We start from the raw sequence: 22,890 nt of genomic DNA, 5'->3' as shown, positions 1-22,890 counted from the left end.
TGTAACCTGTTTTCCTCCTAATCACAACTGTTCCCATCAGTTGGACTCCTCTGGCTCGTTTGTGGTGTGCAATGGGTGTGCTTCCCTGCAGTATCTTGGTTTGATTGAAACCAATCCAAGTGTCAGATGTCTTAGAGAGATGGGAATTTACGCCTCTGCTACCCTTCCCTTGCTGACCTCTGTGGCAGGCCCTGTGTCAGAGCCTGGCTGAATGTAGTGCGTGGGTGACAGCTTGGTCTACACTCCCTAGCATGCAGCGCTCCATGGTTGCAAAGCCGGAGTCCTCTGAAGCAAAGATGAGCAGCGGGGAAGTTGTGCTGGCTGGCAGCAGGGAACTCTTTGGAATTTGCATGCTACGGTGCAGTCTTGTCTGGTAAAGACGGTCTCTCCTGGATGACCAGGTTAGCTTCCTGAATTTTTCTCGTGGTAACGACTCTCTCGGTAGCCTTAGTGAGCCGTTCTTTCTGTCCTTTGTGAGGGTGCCTTCGGCTTCCCTGAGGTGGAGAACGGTCTCAGTAGCCCCAGCTTTCACATCACGGCTGGATCGTGGGACCCGACTCTGCATGGGTATTAGATCTGTGTGAATGTTACATCTGTCCCCGGGAACGTGGCAGTCGGAGCAAAGTGCAACAGCATGTCTCAGTAACGGACTGCTGCAAGCAGATCAGGCCTGTCCTCTCGTCTCTGCATGAACTCGTCATGGAATATAGGGGCAGATTAAAGAATTCTGATCTCTTTTAGATGTTTAATGATCTGGGTTTGACACACCTAAAAGATTAAAAGTGGACTGCAGTTAATTCATCTCCTAAAGACTTAAGGGCACTGTCTGCTACAAGGATAAAGCTCATCTGTGGTAGAGACAGAAGTTTCTTGGAGGCTGGTTACCATCTATGGCCTGAGATCCCCAGGGGAGGGAGGGTGGAGGGAGCCACCAGCTGTGTTACTGCTTCCATATGCAAGGTACAGTGCTTTCTCCTTCTTCCGTCCCAAAAATAAGGTGCAGTTCTCAATCTCTACATGCACACATACACGTGCACTCACATGCGCACACACAAAGACACCCTTACCCTTAAAAGAAAACGAAACATTGGGTAAAATTTATATGTGACAGAGACTTGTTTCTGCAGCCACTTAACGTGCTGCAGAAAGATGCCCTATTGCAACGGGAGAGGGGAGGATGCAAACCTGAGTGGATATGGTGATTTCAGGAAAATCTGCAGAAGTTGTGGATTCACAGAACGCCTTTTTTGGTTGCTGCATAACCTGTAGTTGTCATTCCCGTGTCCAGCTATGTATTTAGAAACCCCCCTTCCCGGGGTACTGTTCCCCTTTCATCCTGTTCCCGAAAGAGTGTTTCATTGCAAGTTGTCAACATACAGCAGGCTTTCAGAGCCCTTTTCATGGCTGCCTGCAGAAGGGAAACTGCAGCTTGGCTGCATTGTTCGACTCTGCCTTGCGTTTGTGCGCTGATGGGTGTTCCCTGTGGGTGGGCTGTGCGATGTCTTTCACTGCAATCCTGCTTCTGCAACCCATGCTCCCAAACCGCTTGTTCAGCAGTGCTAAGCAAGATCATCCTCTGCGGACCTTATTCTTCTGTGGCAAATGGTGGGGTGCCTTGCAGGAGTCTGTGGGTTAGCACTGCTAGCTGGCTTCATGTGCTTGATGGAGAAATACCGGTTGAGGCCATAGGCAGGCTGGGAGCTAGCTTTTGTTACTTTTTGCCTTTCTGGTTTCATGCTCATCTAATACTAAAGAATGAATTTGCAAACTAATGGGATTTTTCATTGCTAAATGAATTGGTTTTGTATTTGAGTGGGGGCTTCAGGTTTCACTAAACATCTTTACATGTAGATACACTGCCTTTACATAGGGAAGAGATACAGCGCATGAAGGCGATCGTTTGTTTTGAATCTGTTTAGCATCCTAGCGGAGCCGTTTCTTCATCGATCTGAGAAGAATAAAGCCATAAGGATTTGACATGGCAAACGAATCTATTGTTTTTCCTTTTGATACTTGATCTTCATTCTAGGACAGGCTCCTGAGGTAGGCAGACAGCATAATTATTGTTTGTGGATCTCAGTTTTGTGCAAAAGTGTACAAAGTATTCAGTGCACTGGTTCCTGGTTTTGGAGATGATGATTCAGAAGGTGTCAAGGAAATAAGCAAGATGCTTAGTTTTCCATAGTTTAACTCTTCTGTTTTTTAGAAAGTGCTGCTGTATTCCCTAGGCAACTGCATTCACAGCCCATCCACGCTGAGGTACTTCTACATGTGCTCAGCACTGGGCCCGAATCCCTGATCCTTCTCCAAGTAGCCTGGCCAGCAGTAAGAAATCAAATGACATGGTTTTGTATTGTTTATCACCAAGCAAACAGTAGTATGTAAAAGCTGGAGCTAAGGTCGATAAGGCATATTAGTAACTTAAAGGTTACAAAAAAAAAAAAGGAGGGGGGGAGGGGAAAAAGGTGTTGCATTCTGGTAACTTATCCCCCAACAAGCCATGTGTAAGTCCCAGGAATTGATTACGCTTCAGCCTAAAGGAAACTCAAGCAGTGTTTTGCTAATGTGACCGTCTTCAGTTGCAGTACAAGCTTCTAAGTATACCCACCCCTGAACTACCATGCATGTATTCTTTCAGTTTGGATTTCTGTGCCATGAACTAGATCAGAGAGCTGATCCAGCTTAGAAGGGAAGTGTCAAAGATATTTTTCTTTGAGCTGGCTGAGTTCTTTATCTGGACCATGGACATCTGTGGGGTTGCAGAACTAAGGGGATAAGAGGGGAAAGGGCCATGCCGTGGTTTATGGCTTGGTGGGGGAAACTTTATACCCCTACTGCTGCCAAGACAGTGCATTGTCAAACTGTGGCCTCACATTCCCTGGCGTAGAAACACACAGTCAGAGGATGCAAACTGCCTTCGCTCTCTTCTGCTCTGCAGCTGCGGGAATGTTTTTGGAGTGAGTATAGACATTACAAACTTGTGCTAGCCTTGGTACCCTTCACAATGAAGCCACAGTGATGTGGGGCTTTGGCATGAGGTGCAGCTCCCCCTTCCCCCCCAGGATTCTAGGTATTTACTTAGGCAGGTCTGAGCTGCCGTGGCTTCACCGCTCTTCTAGCGGGATTAGCTGGGGCACAGCGAGCGTGGAAGCTTCTCTGCATGCTGCTGTTAAGCCTCTCAAGCAGCTATGGATGTTGTGATGCTGTGAAGGTATGACACATGCATTTGAACCATTGTGTGGCCCTGGATTAGACGCAGCTAATCTTTCTTTTTACTTAGAAGTTAATTTCTTTTTCCCTTCCTGCTTTCAAGTTAGATCTATGACTTGGATTTCATATTCCCAAAGAATGAATGTGGCACCCAGCAGGAAGGGTGTAGGCAGCAGGACAAGGGAACAGTGTTGCTGTGCTGTCTCTGAGTGCCAGCGAATTTGTGACCAACTGTAAATTTGCTGGATTCTTCCTGACCCCCCCAGCCGGGTGAAATTTGAGGCAGTGAGGGAGAGGAGCAGTTTAGAAGAGGGGAGGAACAGGAAAATAAAGAAAAGGAATATTAAGTTTGAGAAAACCAAAAGAAGATGAAAAGGGGACAGAGACGAGAAAGGAGGTGAGAGGATGGAAGCAGTGACCCAGGAGGGGATGGTGGCACAGATCATAAGAGCCGGAGCAAAGCAAGGCCAGGGAGGCCGTTGCTGTCAGAACCAAAGGTGGAAGTGAATGCTAGAGGTTTTTAGCAGGATGTGTGACTTGATGGTGAGCCTCTGTAGCCCCAGGTAGTTCACTGCACCTGAAGATCATGCTGGTGCGGGAGAGGGGTACTGTACGAGAGTGTCAGAGGGCCAGTGGCAGAAAGAGCTACTCTTAGGTGCTGAGGGGGCTCGTTTCTGTAAGCCACAGCTGCTGCTCTTCTCTGCGGGACGGGATCTCTTACAGGTTACCCAAAGGGGAGGAGAAAGAGGGCCTGCTGGTAAGGCGAGAGAAGCGTGACACACGTGGAATAGTGTCCTCAGTGCCTCTCTCTGCTGCTCTCTCAATACAACGTGTTTGAGCCCATCATCCTTGCATGCCTGCCCTTTTTCCTTAGCTGTCCCTTGCCAGCAATCGTCGTTGTTCCTGTGTTTCATCTTTCTCTGGCTTCGCCCCTGTTACTGATGACTTACTGGCTGGCCCTAAAAGGAGAGTAAGAACCTCCTGAGTGCTCGCCCTACCTGGGACGCTGGCTGAGGGACCCAGCGCTCTGGCTTGGGCCCAGCTGCTGTCTCTACTTGCCATCTACAACAGCAGCACCCAGCGCAGCTGGAAGTGCCCGCGCAGGTGAGCTCTGTGCTCCCGGGCGCAGCCTGAACAGCCTGTGCAGCATCCTGCTGGGGCAGGAGAGCTGAATAACCCAGTTTCCCTGGCAACAGTGGTCTCTTTAATCCCAGAGACACAAGTCTACCTCTGCTGTTAGTGTTAAGACTTGCGTAGTGTATCTGGCTACGGTAATGCTTTGCTTCTGGTGGAAAAAATGGTAGAATAAAAGCAAGAAGGTCCTTCTGCCTTGGAGATAATTAAAATCTCCATAGGTGGATTTCAGTGCTGTGTGCAGCAATAATAGAAAGAAGAGGGATTATAACTACTTCTAAGCTTTTTAATGTGTGAAGGATCCCTGGAGGATACAGAAATAAAGTTTTAAATTCTGTGTGGAGCTTTCTGTGCACAGATCTCATGGCAGTCTGTGACACTGACGGATTCATTCCTTGTCGAGATGTGTTATTTTCCTTTTTATGGATAGGGAGACAAAGCGATTCAAAGGTAGACGGAATCTTGTTGCAAAGCTAGGAATAAATCTCCTCTTCTGAGCCCAAGTCCTCCACCTGCTCTCTCCTCCAGTTTCAGATGAAGGTTTCCCTGTGCAGTAGGAGACAGAACACGTTATGAAGGTAGAAGTGTGAAGCCTGCTTTTTAGCAGGAGAAAGTGAGGAAAGTGAAAATACTGTGATTCACTGCAAGCCTTTCTGCTAATATATTTTAGTCTGCATTCACTCCCCCATTAACCCAAGTGGAGCAAACTATAAATTTTGCAAGTGAGCATTGGGAGTGAAAGAAATATTCCTGCCTTAATTTCTGCACAGCAACGTGGTCTTGGTACTGCACGTGTGCAGGAGAAACTGGTTTGGATAAGAGTAGTTTGAAGAAACTTCTGCAGGAAAAAGAACTCTTGCTTGATCGAAGGCGTGAAGCCTGCAGAAGCGCCCAGTACTGGTGTTTCTCCGTGGATAATGCCGGTGTTACATCGTCGGTAATATTTTGTGGGCTTCTTGGGTTAGAGACTGGCACAAGGGACAGCTGAATGGAAAACAGATATCTGCACTCCTCCACTGAAGTTATATGGTGTTAGGGGTGTTTTTTTGGTTTTTTGTTTTGGTTTGTTTTGGTTTTTTTATATGGCATAAATAGTGCAGAGATGCAAGGAGGCACCCATCCTCCTTCCTATTTATAATTCCGTTTTTTGGAGTCAAAACAGTCCCTTAACCTGCTGGCCAAACAGAAGACCATCCATCTTGTGTGTGAGGAGGGTATTTTTACTTTTTCTTGTCAGTCTTTCCCTGCCTGTTTGGGTAGTGCAAGGTGGGGGCCATGCTGTCTTCTCCTCCGCACTCTTCTAGCCAAGGAGCTTTTGAAGATTCCAGCATGAGATTTGTTTGGCTTGCAGGTGTTGTGGACATTATCCAACTTTGGGATATCTAAAAATCTCTTCTGTTTGTGACATCCTTATTTCAACTCCCTTTCAAGCCTCCATTTACCAAATCATCTTAATAGGGTGTCTTCTAAATGGCAGGGGAGCTCTGGAAACCTCTAACATCCAGACAAAAGTCCCTCCCAGTGTACATGAACCACCTTTTTTTTTTTTTTTTTTTTTTCCCCCTTCCCCCCGTGCTCATGCACGATCTTATGAGTCTTTTGAGGAGCTCTTGAGGGCTTGAGCACAAGGTAATACCACAAGCCGGTGGCTGACATAAAACTCATTGAGCTTGTTAAAATAATATCGCCGTGGTCCTTCAGCAGCCTAAAGGCCTCGTATACAGCTGTTGCTTAGCTGGGTGGTATTTGGTACGAACCGAGGCAGAGGCTCACTTCTACAGTGGGTTTATTGTTGGATTTTCAGTATATTGTTTGCGTAAATTCCCTAGACCAGCTCTCCCTCCTGAATAAAGCCACATGGATCAAGTTTTATTCTGTTCCACGCCAAGTTCACATCCTTTACTGGAATGAGTCATGCTTTAACTGAGTTTACTGTGAGGGAGGAAAGTGGGCTTTAAAATGTTACTCCTCCACCCTGCCTTGGTGATGTATAACAGGATTATTAGTATGCTTGGCAGCTGCTGCTTATTATTTTCACAGAACCTGGATATTTGTGAAAACAAGTAAAAATTGGTTCTACTTGTGTTCAAGTGTGAATCTAATGCATAATTTTAAACTTGTAAGACAAAAAAACTTTTTTTTTTTTTTTTTGGTGGCTTTGTCTTCCATAAGGCTCGCCTGCTACTGTAAAAGTGGATCTAGCTTATCTCCCTGTGGCTCGTTGTCAGTCTGGGGAGGAGAGTGGCGTTTTGTGACTTGTAACTGAGCGAGGAGGAGGAGCTCCAGGGTTTTGTGTCCGGTGGCCGTGGGTGGCTGTTGCTGTTACAGGACACTTCTGGGCACTGGCAGGCGGCAGCGCTTCACAGGCCTGTGGAACTCGTGCGTAAGGTTGTCTCAGGCGAGATGTGTGTGAGGCGGTGCCGCTGTGCAGAAAGCAAATTTTGGTCCTCTGTGTACATTTGTGCAGAGAGGTAAAAGACCTTTTAACCTGTGGTAGAGGGAGCTGCTCAGTGCGTGTCCTTAATATAGGTTTTTGCAGAAGCAGTCTCTGTACGCAGCTACTAAAGATACCTGAACCAATTTTACTACTCGTCTTTCCTGCAGAAGTGCATTGATATCTCATGCAATAATGGTTACTTTGGCTCTTCATACCGCCATCCTTTTTTGTTTGGTTTTGGTTGGGTTGGGGGGGTAGGAGGGAGCAGGGTGGTGGTTTGTCACTTGTTTAAGGAGTTCGTCTCAAAACCGAGGGGGAGGGGGCAGCCAGTAGAAGAGAGCCTCTTAGGATTTTATTTTTGGCAGTAGGCCGGTTCATTTGACATGTAAGACCTTTCTTTCCTAGTCCTCTTGTTCCTGAGAGGTCTGGAAAGAGTTATGTTTCTCCCCTGAGCTATGTATTATCTATGATTGCTAAACTGGCAGGGTCATCATCTGTTCTTGTTTTACAGAAAAACCAGGGTCTGTTACCCTCACCCACTACATTCTTAGACCCAGACTGCATAACTTTTATGGAGCCTGCAAAAGGATTTATTTTGATGCTAATGCTTTTGAAGGAAAACTTGAGGGAAGGAGCTGTAATTAAACGAACACCAATGTTAGATATTAGAAAGGACTTTACCTTTTAGGACTTAGAATGAGCAAAGTGAACGTTTGGTGACAATGTGAGCTTAATTAAATTTACGCCTCCGCTTGATCTATATTTAACTATCACTGACTCTGGGTTTACTGATAAGTAATCATAATAGCTGGGAGGCAGGCAGTGCCTTGGTTGACCAGCCCGTCTTCTGTCCAGCTTGACTCTGACCAGATGGATTTTTCTCCTGTGTTTTGCAGATGCTTCATTCAGTGGCACACCACCTAGCTATGCGTATGATGCAGACCGTGCTGAAGAACAGAGGCGACATCATGATATGATGCCCTATATTGATGACTCGCCATCATCCTCACCCCATCTCAGTTCCAAGAGTCGGGGCAGCCGAGACACCCTATCGTCAGGGTCTCTGGAATCTACAAAATCAGTGAGTCCTTTCCTGCCTTTTTGGAGTCAGCAAAGCCTTCTAGGTTTGCAAGGGGTAGACTGCTTTAACAGGGAGCAAAGACAGGGACTACCAGCACCGTAGGACGGATTACCTGACATAATATAGCACTGCCTGATTGATATTGTATATTTAAAGCTAAATGGAGGCATCTAGCTGATACTAAGCCTAAACTTCAGGGATGAGTGTTGTGTGTATGATTTTTTTTAAGCCATAGTTTTTCACCCTGTGTGAATTTTAGTGGAGAGAATTGGTGATTAATTGCTGTTGAGAGGGTCTCTAAATACCAGATCTTTTGGAAAGGAGACTGTGGAACAAAACATCCTACATTATGACGTTCATACATCTGTGCATGTGGGTTGTCATTGCCTTTCACAAGGAAAATAAGTGTTAGTTTCAGGTAGGTTAAAGGCTTTGATAAAGCATCTAGAATATACGATCTGTTTCCTTCACCCTGTGAAAATGGAATAAGAGGAATTAAAACTGCCAGCTCTGAAGTATGGTGACTTTGGGTGGGAGATAGCCACTTCTTATAATGAATTTAACTGTTCACTAAATAGCTGTCTATATAATCAGTGATGGTAGATAAAAAGTTCAGGAGGGACCACCTAGCCTGACCTGTGTTCTGATGTGAACCTTCAGGCTATCTTGCTTTATTTTTGCTTTGGGTTCAGTAGCATGGCTATAGCTTGCAACTTAAGGAAAATTTCTATTTTTGTTTTTACAATAGTCTTGGTAGAGAGTCTGCTGCTTGCCTTGGTAAATAACTGTTGACTCTGCTGTCTTCACAGTCAAAAATGTCTTAGTTTCAGCTTGAATCAATCTGTTCAACTTTCAGACTTTGTTTCTCTTTATCCTTTTGCTTCCTAGATTGTAGAGCTCTTCAGTCCCAAGTTGCCGTTTCCCTGAATATCTTTGTCATCTGCAAACTTTTGGTTTCCCCAAGTCATTCATAAAAATGCTTAATAGCGCAAAGACAACTGTCACTTCCTTCCTACTGTATTTCTAAGGGAGTGTAGCCAAACAACCTTGAATTCCCACATTGCCAATGACACTTTGAAATCTGTCATTTAAGTGGTTTAACTCGTGTTGGCTTTATATTGTTCTATCCTATTAATTAAGATGTCAGGGGAGAGGAAGATGGATATTTTACAGATATCAGGGTACATGTAAATCAACACCATCACCTTTATCAGGCAGTCTTATTTATCTCTCATCAAAGTGATTTCAAGAGTCTGATAAGTTCCACAAACCATTGCTACGCAGCATTCATTATATACATCCTTCTATTACTCTTTATTGGTTAGTGCCATATCGTATGCTTCCTTACCTTTTCTAGGATGAATGTTAGATTAGGAAGCCTACTTGAGACAGTGTTCTTGTTCTTCTTTCTCATTTATGAAAATGCATTGTCAAGATGTCTTAAATCATTATCAAGTACATATATTCTTGATATTGGCTTAATTTTATTTGACTATAAAGTACGGAATCTAGTTAGCCGCTTATGCTTTAGTCTATTAATTCCGAGATGCTTTCTTTATCTCTCAAGATGAGAATTCTTGCGATATGTAAGAGGCTTTTGAATGAAGAAATGATCATTAGTAAATTCAAAAGCTCCAAGAACATTTTAATAGTGGCTTGAGATTTCCAGGTTATGTTTCTCAAGATGAAGGAAAAATGCTATGTGACTACATATGGCTGAGAGTTACCTTCAGAGCATCAGTTGTCATAGTGCCTGTGACTGGAGGCCTGGAAGAGACACTGCCTAATATTTAATCTTGTTCTTTATTTGTTTGAATGTGGCCTCATAAACATTTAACAGTAGTTAATTTCAAAGTTACCTTAATAATGATAGAAGGCTGCCTTTTTAAAAATAATTTTTAACATAAATTGCTGCTTTCTTCTCTCTGACTATAAAAAGATGTTTTATGGCTTCCAAAAGAAAGAGATGTCCTGATACAGATTAGACTTTTAATTGTGAACCTCAACTGCTTCAGTTGATCCTGTCTGTAATTAGGCCACAAATGGCAATGCTGCTCGTGAAGGATGGTCCAGGACAAGGAGGGAGAGACTAATTTACATATGGTTGCAGTATTTCCCAAACAAGTTAAACTTTCTGTCATCCCGAGTTGTTAGATGGCTTTTACCGTAGTTATGTTTTCAGCTGTAGTGGAAAAGACATCAGTAACAAAATTAAGTGTCAAACACACTGTGCTGAGCCAAGCACATAAAATGCGTTGGACCAGAAATACCAGGACGTATGTCTTTTTCTATTTTGTTTTTCACTACACTTGATTAGCAGAAAACATTTTTTGTTTACATGTGTTTGCTTTTATAGTTGTCTCCTTGCCCTTCTACTTCTTTCTTAGGTGCCTGCAATTACTTCTGAAAAGTTTAGGTTATCTTTAAGACCAGAGTCTAGAAATCAACAGTTAACTGTATGTAACAACACAACACATGCACTGTATACACCACTTTGACAAAATATGGAGATTGTGAAGTCATTCGGAAGTTAAGAAATGACTATGGACATCCATCCTTGCCTTGTGCCTATAGCCTTGTCTTGATTCTTCATGATAACTTCTAATTATGCAATCATGTCTTTTTTTTCTATGGGGCTCCTGCATTGTTCAGTGTATCTAGTGAATGATACTCACTGATTCAATATTTTATCTCTAGAGCTATGTGTACACCTTATTTACAGGACGCTGTGCAAACTCTGAGTACAAAAGTACTCATTTCCTTTTGGCATGACCATTAACTCCAAATACAGTTGGAATGCTACACAGGTCTTAATTATCCTTGCAATGTTCCTGTGAGATAAGAGGATGGTATGTTCACTAACCACAGGTAATCAAGGCAGACAGATTATAGGAAAAGCATCTGCTGATCTTGGGTGCTTAATGTGAGAGGTGTAATGTTCTGCAAAACGAGGTTCTGACTTTTAATGCAGTTTTCTTCACATTTAAAGCAAAATCCCTTTGATTTCACTTGGAACCAAGAGTTAACAACAACAACTCCAGTCAGGCACCCAGAAAATGGAAAACATTGCAAACAATGATTGATTGATTGATTGATTTATTTTAAACATAATTCTAAGTAATTTGCTTACCATCCCACAGGCATAGCAGCATTCTGGTGTGATGTTCATCTGCCTTATCCATGAGACCAGCCTTCCTCTTGGAGACTGGGTTGTTGCTATCTGGATATCAAGGGCATTCTGCTGTGACTTATTTTGTGGGCTTGCTCTGGGCTTTGCATTTTTTTGCCAAGTGTTTGACTAAGTCCTTCCATCTCCTCATAGCCGCTCTAGCCTTTGGTTGGACAGCACATCTGGTCTACCCAGCCACCGTAGAGAAAGTGCAGATTGGCAAAAGCAGCGTCTTTCTGAAAGAGAACGCAGGGATGCCTCCTGCCCTACTTGTGGAGGGGCTTCCTGTTGTTCCCCCAGCGCGTGGGGTGACCAGCTCCCTGCACCTCATGTTCATGTTCTAGGAGGTGAGGGCCGCAGTTGGCTTCCAGAAGGTTTGTGGTGTTCTGCACCTTGTCGTTTGGGATCTGTTTTCCAGTCCCCCCTACCACCTGCATCATATAAGCAGACTAAAAGATGCTGGCTGGTCTGCCTCCAAACCGTACCACTTCAGCCACCTCTGATGTATTCATATTCCACCTGCTATGTGTCCGTGGCACAAACACCCCTTGCTATCCAAGGAGGGTGACAAGAGGTGCACCAGCATTAGTTTTGTCTGTGACCCAGAGAAGACATAATCAACATGGGCGTTCGTAGTGTGGATCTCGGCATCCCCTGACTCGTCATTTTTGTGGTAAGGAGGCCTTAACAAATGTTTGCATTGAGCAAGCTAGGTCGTACCCCCTCTTCTGGCTCTTCCAGAATCTCGTGCTGAGCTGCTGACGCATGGCCTGGCATAAAGCCAATGCTTTTGCCAAACTTTGACTGTTGCTCTGAAGCAAGCCTATGGGGGAAAGAGGAAGAAGGAGAAATAGGTTCCACTAATGCTTAAGTTGTTTGTTTATTTAACTTGAGAAGGGATTTAATTTTCCTGAACCTTGCTTTCTGTAACAGTTGAACTGTTGTGATCGAACTTTCCAAAAATTCTGGAAACCTGTCTTGGAAAATGTCAACCCAAATGTTTGCCAAATGAGACAGTGCTGGTAGCTTCAGAAGGTGTCAGACAGCGTTTGTAATAGCTAGTGATAATTCACTCCTAGAAAGAGAGAGAATGTGTCTGTCTTCACCATGCAGTTAGGGTGAAAAGCGGAGAAGACACCTGGATGGAGTTAGAAGACAGAGGGAGAGCTTGCTGCGGTGTTCTTGGGGCACAGGCTGGGAAGTTAGTGACTGACACCCTTCGCTAGAGAAGAGTTCGTGCCAAGAGTGCTGGAGTGGGTAGCCTGCAGCTCGGAGTCTAAAGAGACAGAGAGGATGGGAAGCTTCAGCCGTCGTGATCCTATTGCTGCTGCTCACGTGGGGAGAGATTACAGCGCTGGGAAAAGAAGAAATGAGAAAGGCCTTTCAAGATTTGCCTGCCAACCAAGCCAGGCTCAAAGACGGGTGTGGGGCTCTGTGGAGCAGGGTGCCGGGCAGCCGGTGGAGAGGCAAAGCTGGTTCCACCCCCCCAGGAAATTAGGGGAGTCTCTTTTCTAGAGTCCAGCAGATGAGTTTTTTGCCAAAATAGATCTCTCCAATTCTTGTATGTATCACGCCCAGGGAGGCAGGAGTGTCAAAGCTGAGCGACTAACTCCTGCTTTCTGTCCTGGTTGGAGGGGAAATTGGCTGGTACTTAGAGATCTCCAGGTAGAACGTCTCTCTTCCCTTTTCTCCTGTGCAGTCCATGGTTGGTGCAGCACTGGCAGCCACTGCTGGTCCTCAGACCAGATTCTTTTGGTCTCCCTGTCTGCCAGCTATGCGGAAGGCAGGACTGGCAGAGCAGCCTGTGGACTTTTCTCCTAGCTTGGTCCCAAGGGGGTCCAGAAAAGTTGTCCTCTGAAGCTACATCAATAAATGGGACTACTGCTCTGCTTGGTACTACTGTTGCTAGCTTGTCCTTCCCTCCCAGCATTCCCAAATCCTTCTCATTTCTTCCTCTCAGTATTTGGGTTTGTTTGGTTGGTTTTACTGTCACTTTCCCCTCACCACCCACAGCAGATGCAACTTTCCCTTTTTATTCTCCAACTCTTTGCTCCTTAAGGGCTCTGCCTGGATGTACAGCCCTTCCCGAGGAGAGCTGGCACACTGGTACTGACGTTACAAATAATGCTGGCTCCTCTCCCTGCTCCTTCCCCTCCCTGCACGGAGCATGATTGGCTTGATTACAGAATTTGCCGTGTTTAATATCACTAAGACAATGAGACACCTCCAGCCTGTTTAGCAGAAGCTTTCAAAGATATTTACGTTTAAAAATTGAAATGAATAGTTTTTCTCTTTCGTAAGCTGTCAGCTTCTCTCTGAGGCTCTGAGCTGCCCTTACGGGAAACCTCTCCTTTGAACACATTCATTGCGCAGCGTATGAACACACTGTACCAAAGGAAGGTCTGAGAGTTGAAGTGCCTTTTATACGCCCACTTTGAATCACTGATTCTCTTTACAGGGCTGTGCCGGCAGCAACCGCTTTGCAAAATCTTATGTGTTGTGGTTTCTAGATTCTTAATCTGTGTTCTTCTAACATTTGCAAGAAAACAATTATTGCTGTTAATTTAAACAACAACCAGAAAGCCCCGAGTTCTTTAAACAGTCAGGAGGAGCTGGATCTGTCTAATCCTTGGAGCTGGGGAATCTCAGGCTTGCCGTAATTGAATACAACGTGCCATGCCAACCTGGTTAGTAAACTAAAGTGCTTAGGCTGACAAGCTGTAAACACGTTCAAAACAGCCATGGCTCGGGGCCAGTGTATGCACGCTCTCTAATATCTTCTCAGTGCTTCTAACCACTCTGACTGGCCTTGGTTCAGGTCGCAAGATTGCACTGATGACTGGGACTCAATCATTTGGTTTCTAAGTCTTTGGAATAGCAAGAAGCACCACCCAGTTGAGAAGAGAACACCAGAACCTTATAGGCATCAGATACCTGTGAAACTTCCTTTATACTGCTTTCCACCCTCCTTTTTTTGTTTTCTTCTTTTAAAATGTGGTTCATGAGGAGTGGGAGCAGAGCACTGATTTCTTGCTCGCTGTTCAGAACTGGCTGGGAGTTGGGCCCTCACAGCTCCCATGGCAGACAGACAGGAATGCGCTGGCTGCTGCCCCTGATGGTCTTGTAAGATAGATTTATTCTGAAACGTGTGGGCAGAGAGGTAGCCAAAAGATGGAAGGGCAGTTGAGAAAGGCCAGAAATGGATGCTGGCGTCAAAGAGGTAGGGACAGAATCAGAACACGAAATACTAGTCAGACTTGCAGAAGTGTAAAACGGGCTAACCGAGCACGGGATGGACTGCTGACCAGCTGGCACGCCCTGCTGAGTGGTTAAGAGTGTGCCAACACGGGCTGCTCCCACATCCTGCTGGGAACATCCCATCTGCACCTCGGTTTATGGGTGTATTTTCCCCTAGCTAACGTGGTCTCGTAGATGCGGTACCAGCTCTTCCCCTTGCCACAAGCAGCTCAAAGATTTCTAATTGCTTCCTCTTGCCAGGGTGGGGGAAAGGAGTCCTCAGCCTTGGCAGGTCTCCCTGAAGCGGTGGGCGGCTTGATACCTACGCCCTCTCTCAACTGCCCGTCTGCCTGGAGTGCAGAAGCAGAGCAGGCAGCGAGGCTGTTGTGGCCACAGCGCCGCTCTTTGTTTCCCTTTTTTGTCAGATGCAGGCAAAGCAGAAAATGCCCTTGGCACTGGGTGCGTCACATCTTGGCGTGCTGCGAGGGGAGAGTGGAAGGACAGCCTCGCAGTATCTCTGCCTGCTAATTGCTCTGTCTTGTTTTGGGTGAGCAGGTGAGCCTGTTCCCAATTCCGTAAGTGAGGAATGTTGTAATACCAAATAATAAACTCGCTCCTCTTCTTCCTGATGTTGGCACCAGCTCCCAGTGAATTTCTCAGTCCTGGAGTATGTTTCATAACAAGCGTGACTTAAAAAGCACCCTGAGGCTGAAGAAGCACAGGGGCTGTTTTCCAGATGTTCATCTAGCAGCAAGAGCTGCTGCTCGGAGCAGCCCCAGATGACATTGTCAGAAAAGGCCTCCCTCCGCAGGGAACTCATGTCAGGGCCAGGCTCTCAGGAGGAGGAGACACGGAGCGGCAGCACAATGCAGGCGGCAGCGCCACGGTGTCGTATTGATCCCTGGCGCAGCAGGAGCAGCAGGAGATCATCTTTTCATATATGAGGAATCCGTATGTAAATTTGAGGTACTGCATTGGAAACCTTGTAATGTGCTACGTGATTGTTGGATAAACTCCCCTGAGGGTTTCTTCAGCAACTGCTGCACTGTAGCTTAAAGCAGCCAGGCCCTGCCCCATCTGGCTGCATCTCAGGCTGGAGTTTTGCAAGCATCGTGCTTGGAAAATGCTCCTGTTTAAAAAGGGTTAGGACAACACCGTGGACTTTGCAAAGTGACCTTGTGGTAATGGCCAGGAAGGAAGGCCTCTCGTGCGTCCTGGGAGATGTTTGTCTCTGAAAGCACATCTCTTTTTAAAGAGAGGAAATTAACATTCAGGCAGAAAATGCTGTCTCCGTCGGCTGACGGTGCCCAGCAAGAACTGGCTTGTAAATTAAAGCTTTTATTTGTGAAGAGGAAAACTGTTGTCAGTGCTATAAGGAAAACTGTTGTGCCGCTGTCGTGATGGGGAAGTTTGAATCATTTAAATAACTTGTCATTGTGTGCTGCTCTTTACAGATGTTAGAAACGTACCCAGCTGGTTTTTAAATCCTCACCTCCTTCAAGAGAACCTGCTAAAGATAATTATAGTGCTGTGTCAATATTGACCGGTTACCTCATCCTCAGCAGTGGGGACTTTGGAGCACTGTTAGTTTTTCTCAATGCTTCTTTGTGAAGCTGCGTTTCTCTTTTGTAAGTGTTGTAAGACCTCTTCGGAAACCAAGAGGTATTGTGTTTTTCTTGCACCAGGGCTGCTACATCCCTGCCTCTTTGGATGAAGGCAATCTTTGTTAAACATGGTGGGGCTGTCTGTCTGGATTACGTGTGGGTACCGTACCTTACAAAATGGTCCGTGGGGTGGACATCCAGGCATTACTGGTACAGAAATCGTAAGGAATGGTCATAACGCTGTTGCGCATTTGTCTGAGCTCTACCAGGCGGTCGCACGGGTGCTCTGTAGACGCACACAATCTGTTGCAACATTCATTTTACCGTGTAGTTTGTCACTGGTGTTTTTCTGAAATCGTCTGAACACGACTGCTGAATTACAAATTCCTAGCTTCTTTGAGGTGCCTTTTCAAGATTTTAAAAGGCACTGTGGTTCTTACTGAACCTCACTGAAGGGTGGGATGCAAAGACAAGTTCTTCTTTCCATGTAGTACCTGACGTGCGTGTAAATTTTACTCATTTCCTTAGAACAGCTTCTGTCTGCCACTTTTATTTAAGAGGTGATGGTGGTATTTGACACCTCACAAAACTTTTATGAAGTAGTTACTGCAAGGTCTTTTAGCCTAGAAAATAGCTTGTGAAATTTAATGAAAGCATTCAAAAATCAGGATGGTTACTGATGAGACTGAATCCAGAAATATCTGGGAGCGTGAGGATCCGTTTCTTTCTTCATGTGGTGCGTAGGCTCCAAGTCACACTCAGAATGCGATAGTTACTGTCAGCTTACCTACAGCCAAGTTACCTTCTTCCCATAATGAACCTTGCATATACATCTGCAGCATAGTTCAAAGGACTCTCAAGTAAATGGGGCGCTTTTTTGCCAGCTCTAGGGCTCTGTGTTCAGTCAGTAGAGTGGAGCATACTGCTGTGTTTCCCAGTCCTGCTGCTGCTGAAATCAATAGCTGAAGATTCCTCTGGATATTAAGGGGAGTAGGATGGAGCCCCAAACAACCTACCCAGAGCCCTTGAAAGCATCTACCCTTTCAGATCCGGCTACTGACTCTATTCTTACAGACATTTAACAGCACAAAAAGGTTGCAAGAATTGTAAAAAGCCATTTCTCTGAATGACAGAAATAAAAAGAACTGGAAGTAAGATTTTGTAAAAAGGGGGGTTTTCTCATTATTTATAACCTTCATTGTTCGGCCGTGGCTTTTTCAGAGTTTATGGAAATACTCAGTTTCACTTTATCAGGTTAAACACTTTTCAGGTAACAGTTTTGAGAGGAAAGATAATTGAAATTCAACAGAGGGGATTACTGCTTCTCTTAACACTCGATGTTAGTCTTCCCTTGATGTGTACATTTGCCCATGAATATATTTATTTTTTTTTCTCTCTTTCTTCAGTTGTTTTGGTTAAGAACTCCTTTGCGGAATCCCAATAAGAAAATCAGCATGTGCCTTCCAAGCAGTGCTGATTATTCCATCCTCTAACTAAAAATAGACATTGTGCAAGCTGGCACTGAAAAATAATTTGGTGAACAGTAGAGAGTGGGAGAAAGAACAGCCATCTTAGCAGCAATGTCAGGCTGTAACTGCTGTATATTCATGCGCATCTGTGTAGGTGCAGGGGAAGTGATCCTGTCTGCACGGAGAAACATGGCTTTGGAGCAAGATCATAGAGAACTCTTGTAGGAGGAGGGAGTGAATTGCACATAACCGAGGGTCCCTAAGGCTTGTTTAGGAGGATAAATTCTGAATTTTTAAGTTCTGTGTTTTGAATTTTGTGAAGAAGTCTGGGCACCTCATTGAGGCACCAAAGTTGGATGACTAAAGCTAACCCCTGTAAATAATCTAAGTGACATCAGTTGCTGGTCAATAAAAATTTCTTTAATGTTTTGTGTTTGTGTGCTTCTGAAGCAGGATACTGAGCACAGGTGGGTTTTTTTTGTTTGGTTGGGTTTTTATAGTCTGAAAGTAAACCAAAAAACCAAGTATGCTGTGGTCAGCTGAATTATCTCTTTTACTCTCCATCCTCATTCTTGGTTTTTTTCTTTCTCTCCCCTGCCCCCTTTCTTTTTTTCTTTGTTTTTTCTTTTTTCTTTTCCCTCCTTAACAACTTCTTTGCAGAGTGAGCCAGACCTGGAGAAAGGCCTGGAGATGAGAAAATGGGTCCTGTCAGGAATCCTAGCCAGTGAGGAAACCTACCTGAGCCACCTGGAGGCTCTGCTGCTGGTAAGCACTGGTGGCAGATACCGTTTTGAACACCGGTACTTGAATTTTCACTGCTGCTTCCATTCAAAGCTTCCCAGAACTTCACATACCGTGGGTTACAAGTTGCTGGGTGCACAGGGTACCTGTTACTCCTCTTCTCCTGTAGAGAGAGAGAGGCTTAAAGAAAGGACTGGATATGGCACAACCAGGGAGTTATTAGTGTGGTAGTATCCAGGAGCCCTGTCTTTCAGTATGCGGTGCCAATTATTAGACACGTTGCTCTACAGTTGGACAGAGATTAAGGAAATGGAGTGCAAAGGGATTTTTAATCACACCATTAATATCCTGGGAAAATCCACCTACCGGGGTGGCTGATCCCCATGAGAGAATTTGTTAATGTCTAGCTTTCAGGAGTTGTGTGAATGCAAATATCACTTATTAATAGGATGAAAAACGGCTCTCTGGAGGGATGTGTTGTAGTGTGGCAAGGGTGAATGTACTTGGTTTGCATGATAACGATTTCCTTCATTCCTCATTTCAGCCTATGAAGCCTTTGAAAGCAGCTGCCACCACCTCTCAGCCTGTGCTGACTAGTCAGCAGATTGAGACAATATTCTTCAAAGTGCCTGAGCTCTACGAGATCCACAAAGAATTCTATGATGGGCTCTTTCCCCGAGTGCAGCAGTGGAGTCACCAGCAACGTGTAGGGGACCTCTTCCAAAAGCTGGTGAGTCAGCTGCCATCAGCAAAGCTTCTGTTACCTCCCGTTCATCTCACAGGTGCTGGTATGATTCCCTTTGGTGACGATGCATAGACCGAAGGGATGAAAGCCCGTAGCTGGATTAGGTGAGAGGCTTCTGGCTTTGCCTCACTGCAGTGAAGGGCCTACAGCAAAAGTGGCTCTTTCATTGCCTTTAATTAAAGACTCCAGCAAACTATGCCACTAATACAAATACAGTTGCACAGAAATGTTGAATCTCCAGGTGTCTGCAGAGTCGTCAGACCATTTGCTTTAGAGGAAGACTGGCGAATGGCAGTGTTAAAAAGGGTACTTTTTAACACCGACAGCTAGGTATTTCTCGTTATTGCTGAGCTCCCTCACACATACTTCCTTCTCTCTGTGGTGCTTTGTGGAAAATCTTGTGCTGATTTTCTCTGTTTTATGGTCATCACCTTTGGCTTTGCTTTTCTACCACCATCCTGGCCTTGATATTCCCCGTGCTGCTATGCTGATGCAGTCAACCTGCTGCTGAGAATCTCCAAGCAACCTCAACAAAATTCTCTGAATGCAGAATAGGACAAAGACATATACAGCATATTCCTGAGGCTGAATTAAAATTGCAGAGTTTCTGAGCCAGATGACAAATTGTTTGCGTTCTAGGAGATTCCTTTGGCCCCTTTAGTCTCTCCCCTAGCATGTGCAGAGAGCAAAGGATTAAAGGAGCTGTTTTTTTTTCCTTTTTAGAAAAGAAAAGAATCTCTGCATTCCGGAGGTGCCTCTGATTCTCGGGGTAGGAGTGACATTCCAGTGAGGGGTTTATTGGATGGGGAGTGCGCTTCACCAGGGCCACTCAATTGTTAGCAGCTGTGTAGCCCAGCACCAGGCCCATCCCCTGTGGAGCAGGGGGGAGATGGGCCTGGAAGATGATGTTTTCCACTCACGCCAGCAGATCAAGATGAAAATATGGGCATCTGCTTTTCACTGCCAGCATGTTTTAGCCAGGAGGGGTCAAGTTGGTGCCTTGTTGAGTAGTTCATGGTATGCAAGTTCAGCAACTGGTTTAAGAAGGCAAAACCACCTGCTGCTGTTTGCTGAAGCAAAGATACAGAAGGCCGCTGAAAGCGGAAGCCTCACAAACTGTATTGAAAGTGTAGCGCTGCAATGAAAACAGCACTAATTGAAGAAGACCTGAATATATTCTTTACCGCTGCTGGCTGTCGAGCAAGCTTTGACTCACCGTACGGCTACAGAGGCCTTTGTTTAAGACCGTTTCTTGCTGATGGTGATCGCGGGTCCAGGAGTTAAGCCCTTCTGGCACTCTATTTTTATGTTCCCCTGATTTTTGTGCATTTGTAACAGAATTGTTGATTTTGTTGGATTAGTATAGGAAGCAAAGGAGCAAACTGCCCCAGTGCAGGAAGCTTTGAGCTAGCTTAGCAGTTTCAGTTTCTGGTGATTTGGTACAGTATCAGTGGGAATTGTGAACTCTTTGCTGGATGAGATAAAGCTAATAATTCTTGGCAGGCAGTGGGAAGCAGCTAGATGAGAGGGACGACAAGAACACGAGGCGTTACAAGACATCTATACAGGATGTACATCAAATCTTTTGGAGCAGACTGTTTACTTGTGGTCATGTCATGCAATCTGATGGCAAACACTGTAATCCTTGTTATTATCCTGAGGTCCCTGGGGACGTTAATTTTCTTCAATATCATGCAAAACAAAGCACCGTAGATTGAAGTTCTAGATAGTGCATGCACGGAGTTTTAGAATTCCATGTGGTCTGGCACAAAGCACGATCCATTTGCGACATCAGTGACTGTTATTCCACCTTTTTCCTGTTGAAACTAAGGAAAAGAAGAAAAAGACGCTAGGCATGTGGGAGTCAAATATGCTTCTCATTTTGGGGGAACATTTTGTACGTATTTTTTATAACTAGAGAGGAAACACTTTAGAACTGTTTTTAGAAATGAAGAAATATTTAGCTAATATTATCACTGATAGTTTTCAGGAATAGAAAAAAAATTAACCAAAAGCCAATTGTTTCTACGAAAGCTTGTTTAATTTTCAGTGTGTTCTTTCTAACTGAAAAAGAGAAAACTTAAACCAGCATGAAAACTGTATGTGAGCACTATTGCTTTGATTGGAAGCTCAGTTTTTAATGAAAAAGATGTTTTCATGACGGCATGTTTAGAGGAGGAAAACGAAGGCTTAGAAAGACTGTTCAGGAGCAGCAGGAAGTGAAAGAGCCGCACAGGAGTGGAGAAGCTTTAAAGCTCTGCCATGTTAGCTGGCATCATCCGAACCCGAATGTCATAATCCCTGCAAATGATCAGTAATTCTGGCAGACTTCTTCACAGAATTGTGCCCCAGTGGCAAATACAGATTTTATTCTCTCCGCACTGCTGGGGCCAGGTCGTCCCTGGCCTAAGTGAGTGCAGTTTCCTTCAGCTGCAGTCATAACTGTGTTATTTTGTGTGAGGATTGAGACTGGTTCCTAATCTTTCAGTAAAATGTGCCCTAGGAAATAGCTCGCTGTTTCTTAGCCTCTGTTAGCTAAAGAAATATGTGCAGGGAATGCTCTCCTGAGAGTGGCTTTTTCTCTTCCACTGTCTCTTGCCCAAAGCTCCATAGGGAATGGTGAACACAATGATTATGAGAGAGCAGGAGAGGAAAAGAGCACTGTCTGTGGGAAAGTTTAACTGCTCTGCCTGTTGCACGTCTTGGGCAGAAGTGTCAGGGAAGTTGCAGGTAGGTGCAAGCTCTTCTGGTAACAAACTTCCCTTGAACGGAGCCTTTTACAGCACTCTGCCTGTTGGCTCGCTACTGACCATGCACTTGCAAGCCTGTTCAAGCTGCCGAGGTGTTTACAGCACAGCCTGTGCAGCTCTGCAACACGAAACGAGCTCTGCAATCCAGATAAGCTTGGAAGCTACCCAGGGATTTCCCGAGCTGGATCTTACGTTCTCTGGCATGAATATGGCTGCAGTTCCTAAGTCAGCAAATGGGATCGGTGCTAAGACTCAATGATAATAATGGCTTATTACTGCACTCTGAGGCCTGCTCCATCTTCTTCTGGACCAATTGCATATTCCTTCTGCTGGAAAAACTGCCATTTTCTGTCACCTGGTGCTGCTGTCACCTAGTGCTGCAGTCACTGCCTTCCAAACGGATTGTGCTCTGGATCTCTCTTCTGTATTCTATATATCTGCAGCACTCTGCTGCCCTTATAACGATGTTCACTAATGCAGATGTGAGTTAATATCTGGGTTTGATTTAGTGTGTCCATCATGCAAAAGCCAACAAGTAGCTTACTGGGATCACATTTGTGCTGTTGGGCTGAATTATTCCTGTCTGATTCATATTTTGTGGCAAATAGCCAGCAGCTGCAGTTATATCAATGAGCTAAAATATTAATAGATAGTAATCTGGCAGTTCAGAAGGGAAAAATAGATGGCAGTAATAAGGATGTGTCATTCTCGCAGGCTTCCGCATCCTTCACAAGTGAACTTGTTGAGCACAGATGGAACTGGGTGCATGGTTAAGCAAAGCTGACAGGTCGGAGATGTCTTTCTGGGCCTGCTCAGCATTCCCTGCGATTCTTTGGCATGAAGGAACGTGACCTGCTCATTAGATACTGAGGCTGGCCATCCCAAACTGTCTTCTTCCCCAGCGTTTATTTTATTTTGTTTTGCTTCCTGCAGGCCAGCCAGCTGGGAGTGTACCGGGCCTTTGTGGATAACTATGAAGTTGCTATGGAGACAGCAGAGAAATGCTGCCAAGCCAATGCTCAGTTTGCTGAAATCTCTGAGGTAATGTCACGGTATTCAGACACACGAGCCGTCTGGATCTGACTAATACCCTGCGATGTCACTCCTGTCTATCCTCCAAGTATCTTTGCAGCCCTGGCTTCTGGAGGAGTTGTGAGCTCCCATAGACTCACTGCTTCAGCTCATGTTCTTACAGTGATTTACACTTTGGGCTAATAGAGGCTATCACATAGACAGCCTTTATGTTCTGTCCCCACCCAGGGAATCTTGTAAAAACTGGTATTGATTTGAACTTCTCAGCTCTGCCTTCATGC

At 45.0% G+C, this 22,890-nt stretch overlaps 1 protein-coding gene across 1 annotated transcript in view; it reads left to right on the top strand.

Annotated features, from left to right (window-relative positions):
- BCR (BCR activator of RhoGEF and GTPase) overlaps nt 1-22,890 on the top strand; it is a 100,172-nt gene that overhangs the window by 42,963 nt on the left and 34,319 nt on the right. The window contains exons 2-5 of the mRNA XM_009463692.2: nt 7,678-7,862; nt 18,002-18,106; nt 18,627-18,812; nt 22,511-22,618. Coding sequence (XP_009461967.1) covers nt 7,678-7,862; nt 18,002-18,106; nt 18,627-18,812; nt 22,511-22,618 — 584 coding nt within the window. The remainder of the gene's footprint in view (nt 1-7,677; nt 7,863-18,001; nt 18,107-18,626; nt 18,813-22,510; nt 22,619-22,890) is intronic.

Source organism: Nipponia nippon, unplaced genomic scaffold (genome assembly GCF_047370975.1).
Source record: "Nipponia nippon isolate SJK-2023a ecotype South Korea unplaced genomic scaffold, ASM4737097v1 scaffold_30, whole genome shotgun sequence".
Lineage (NCBI taxonomy): Eukaryota > Metazoa > Chordata > Aves > Pelecaniformes > Threskiornithidae > Nipponia > Nipponia nippon.
This window is presented reverse-complemented; position numbering and strand designations above follow the sequence as displayed.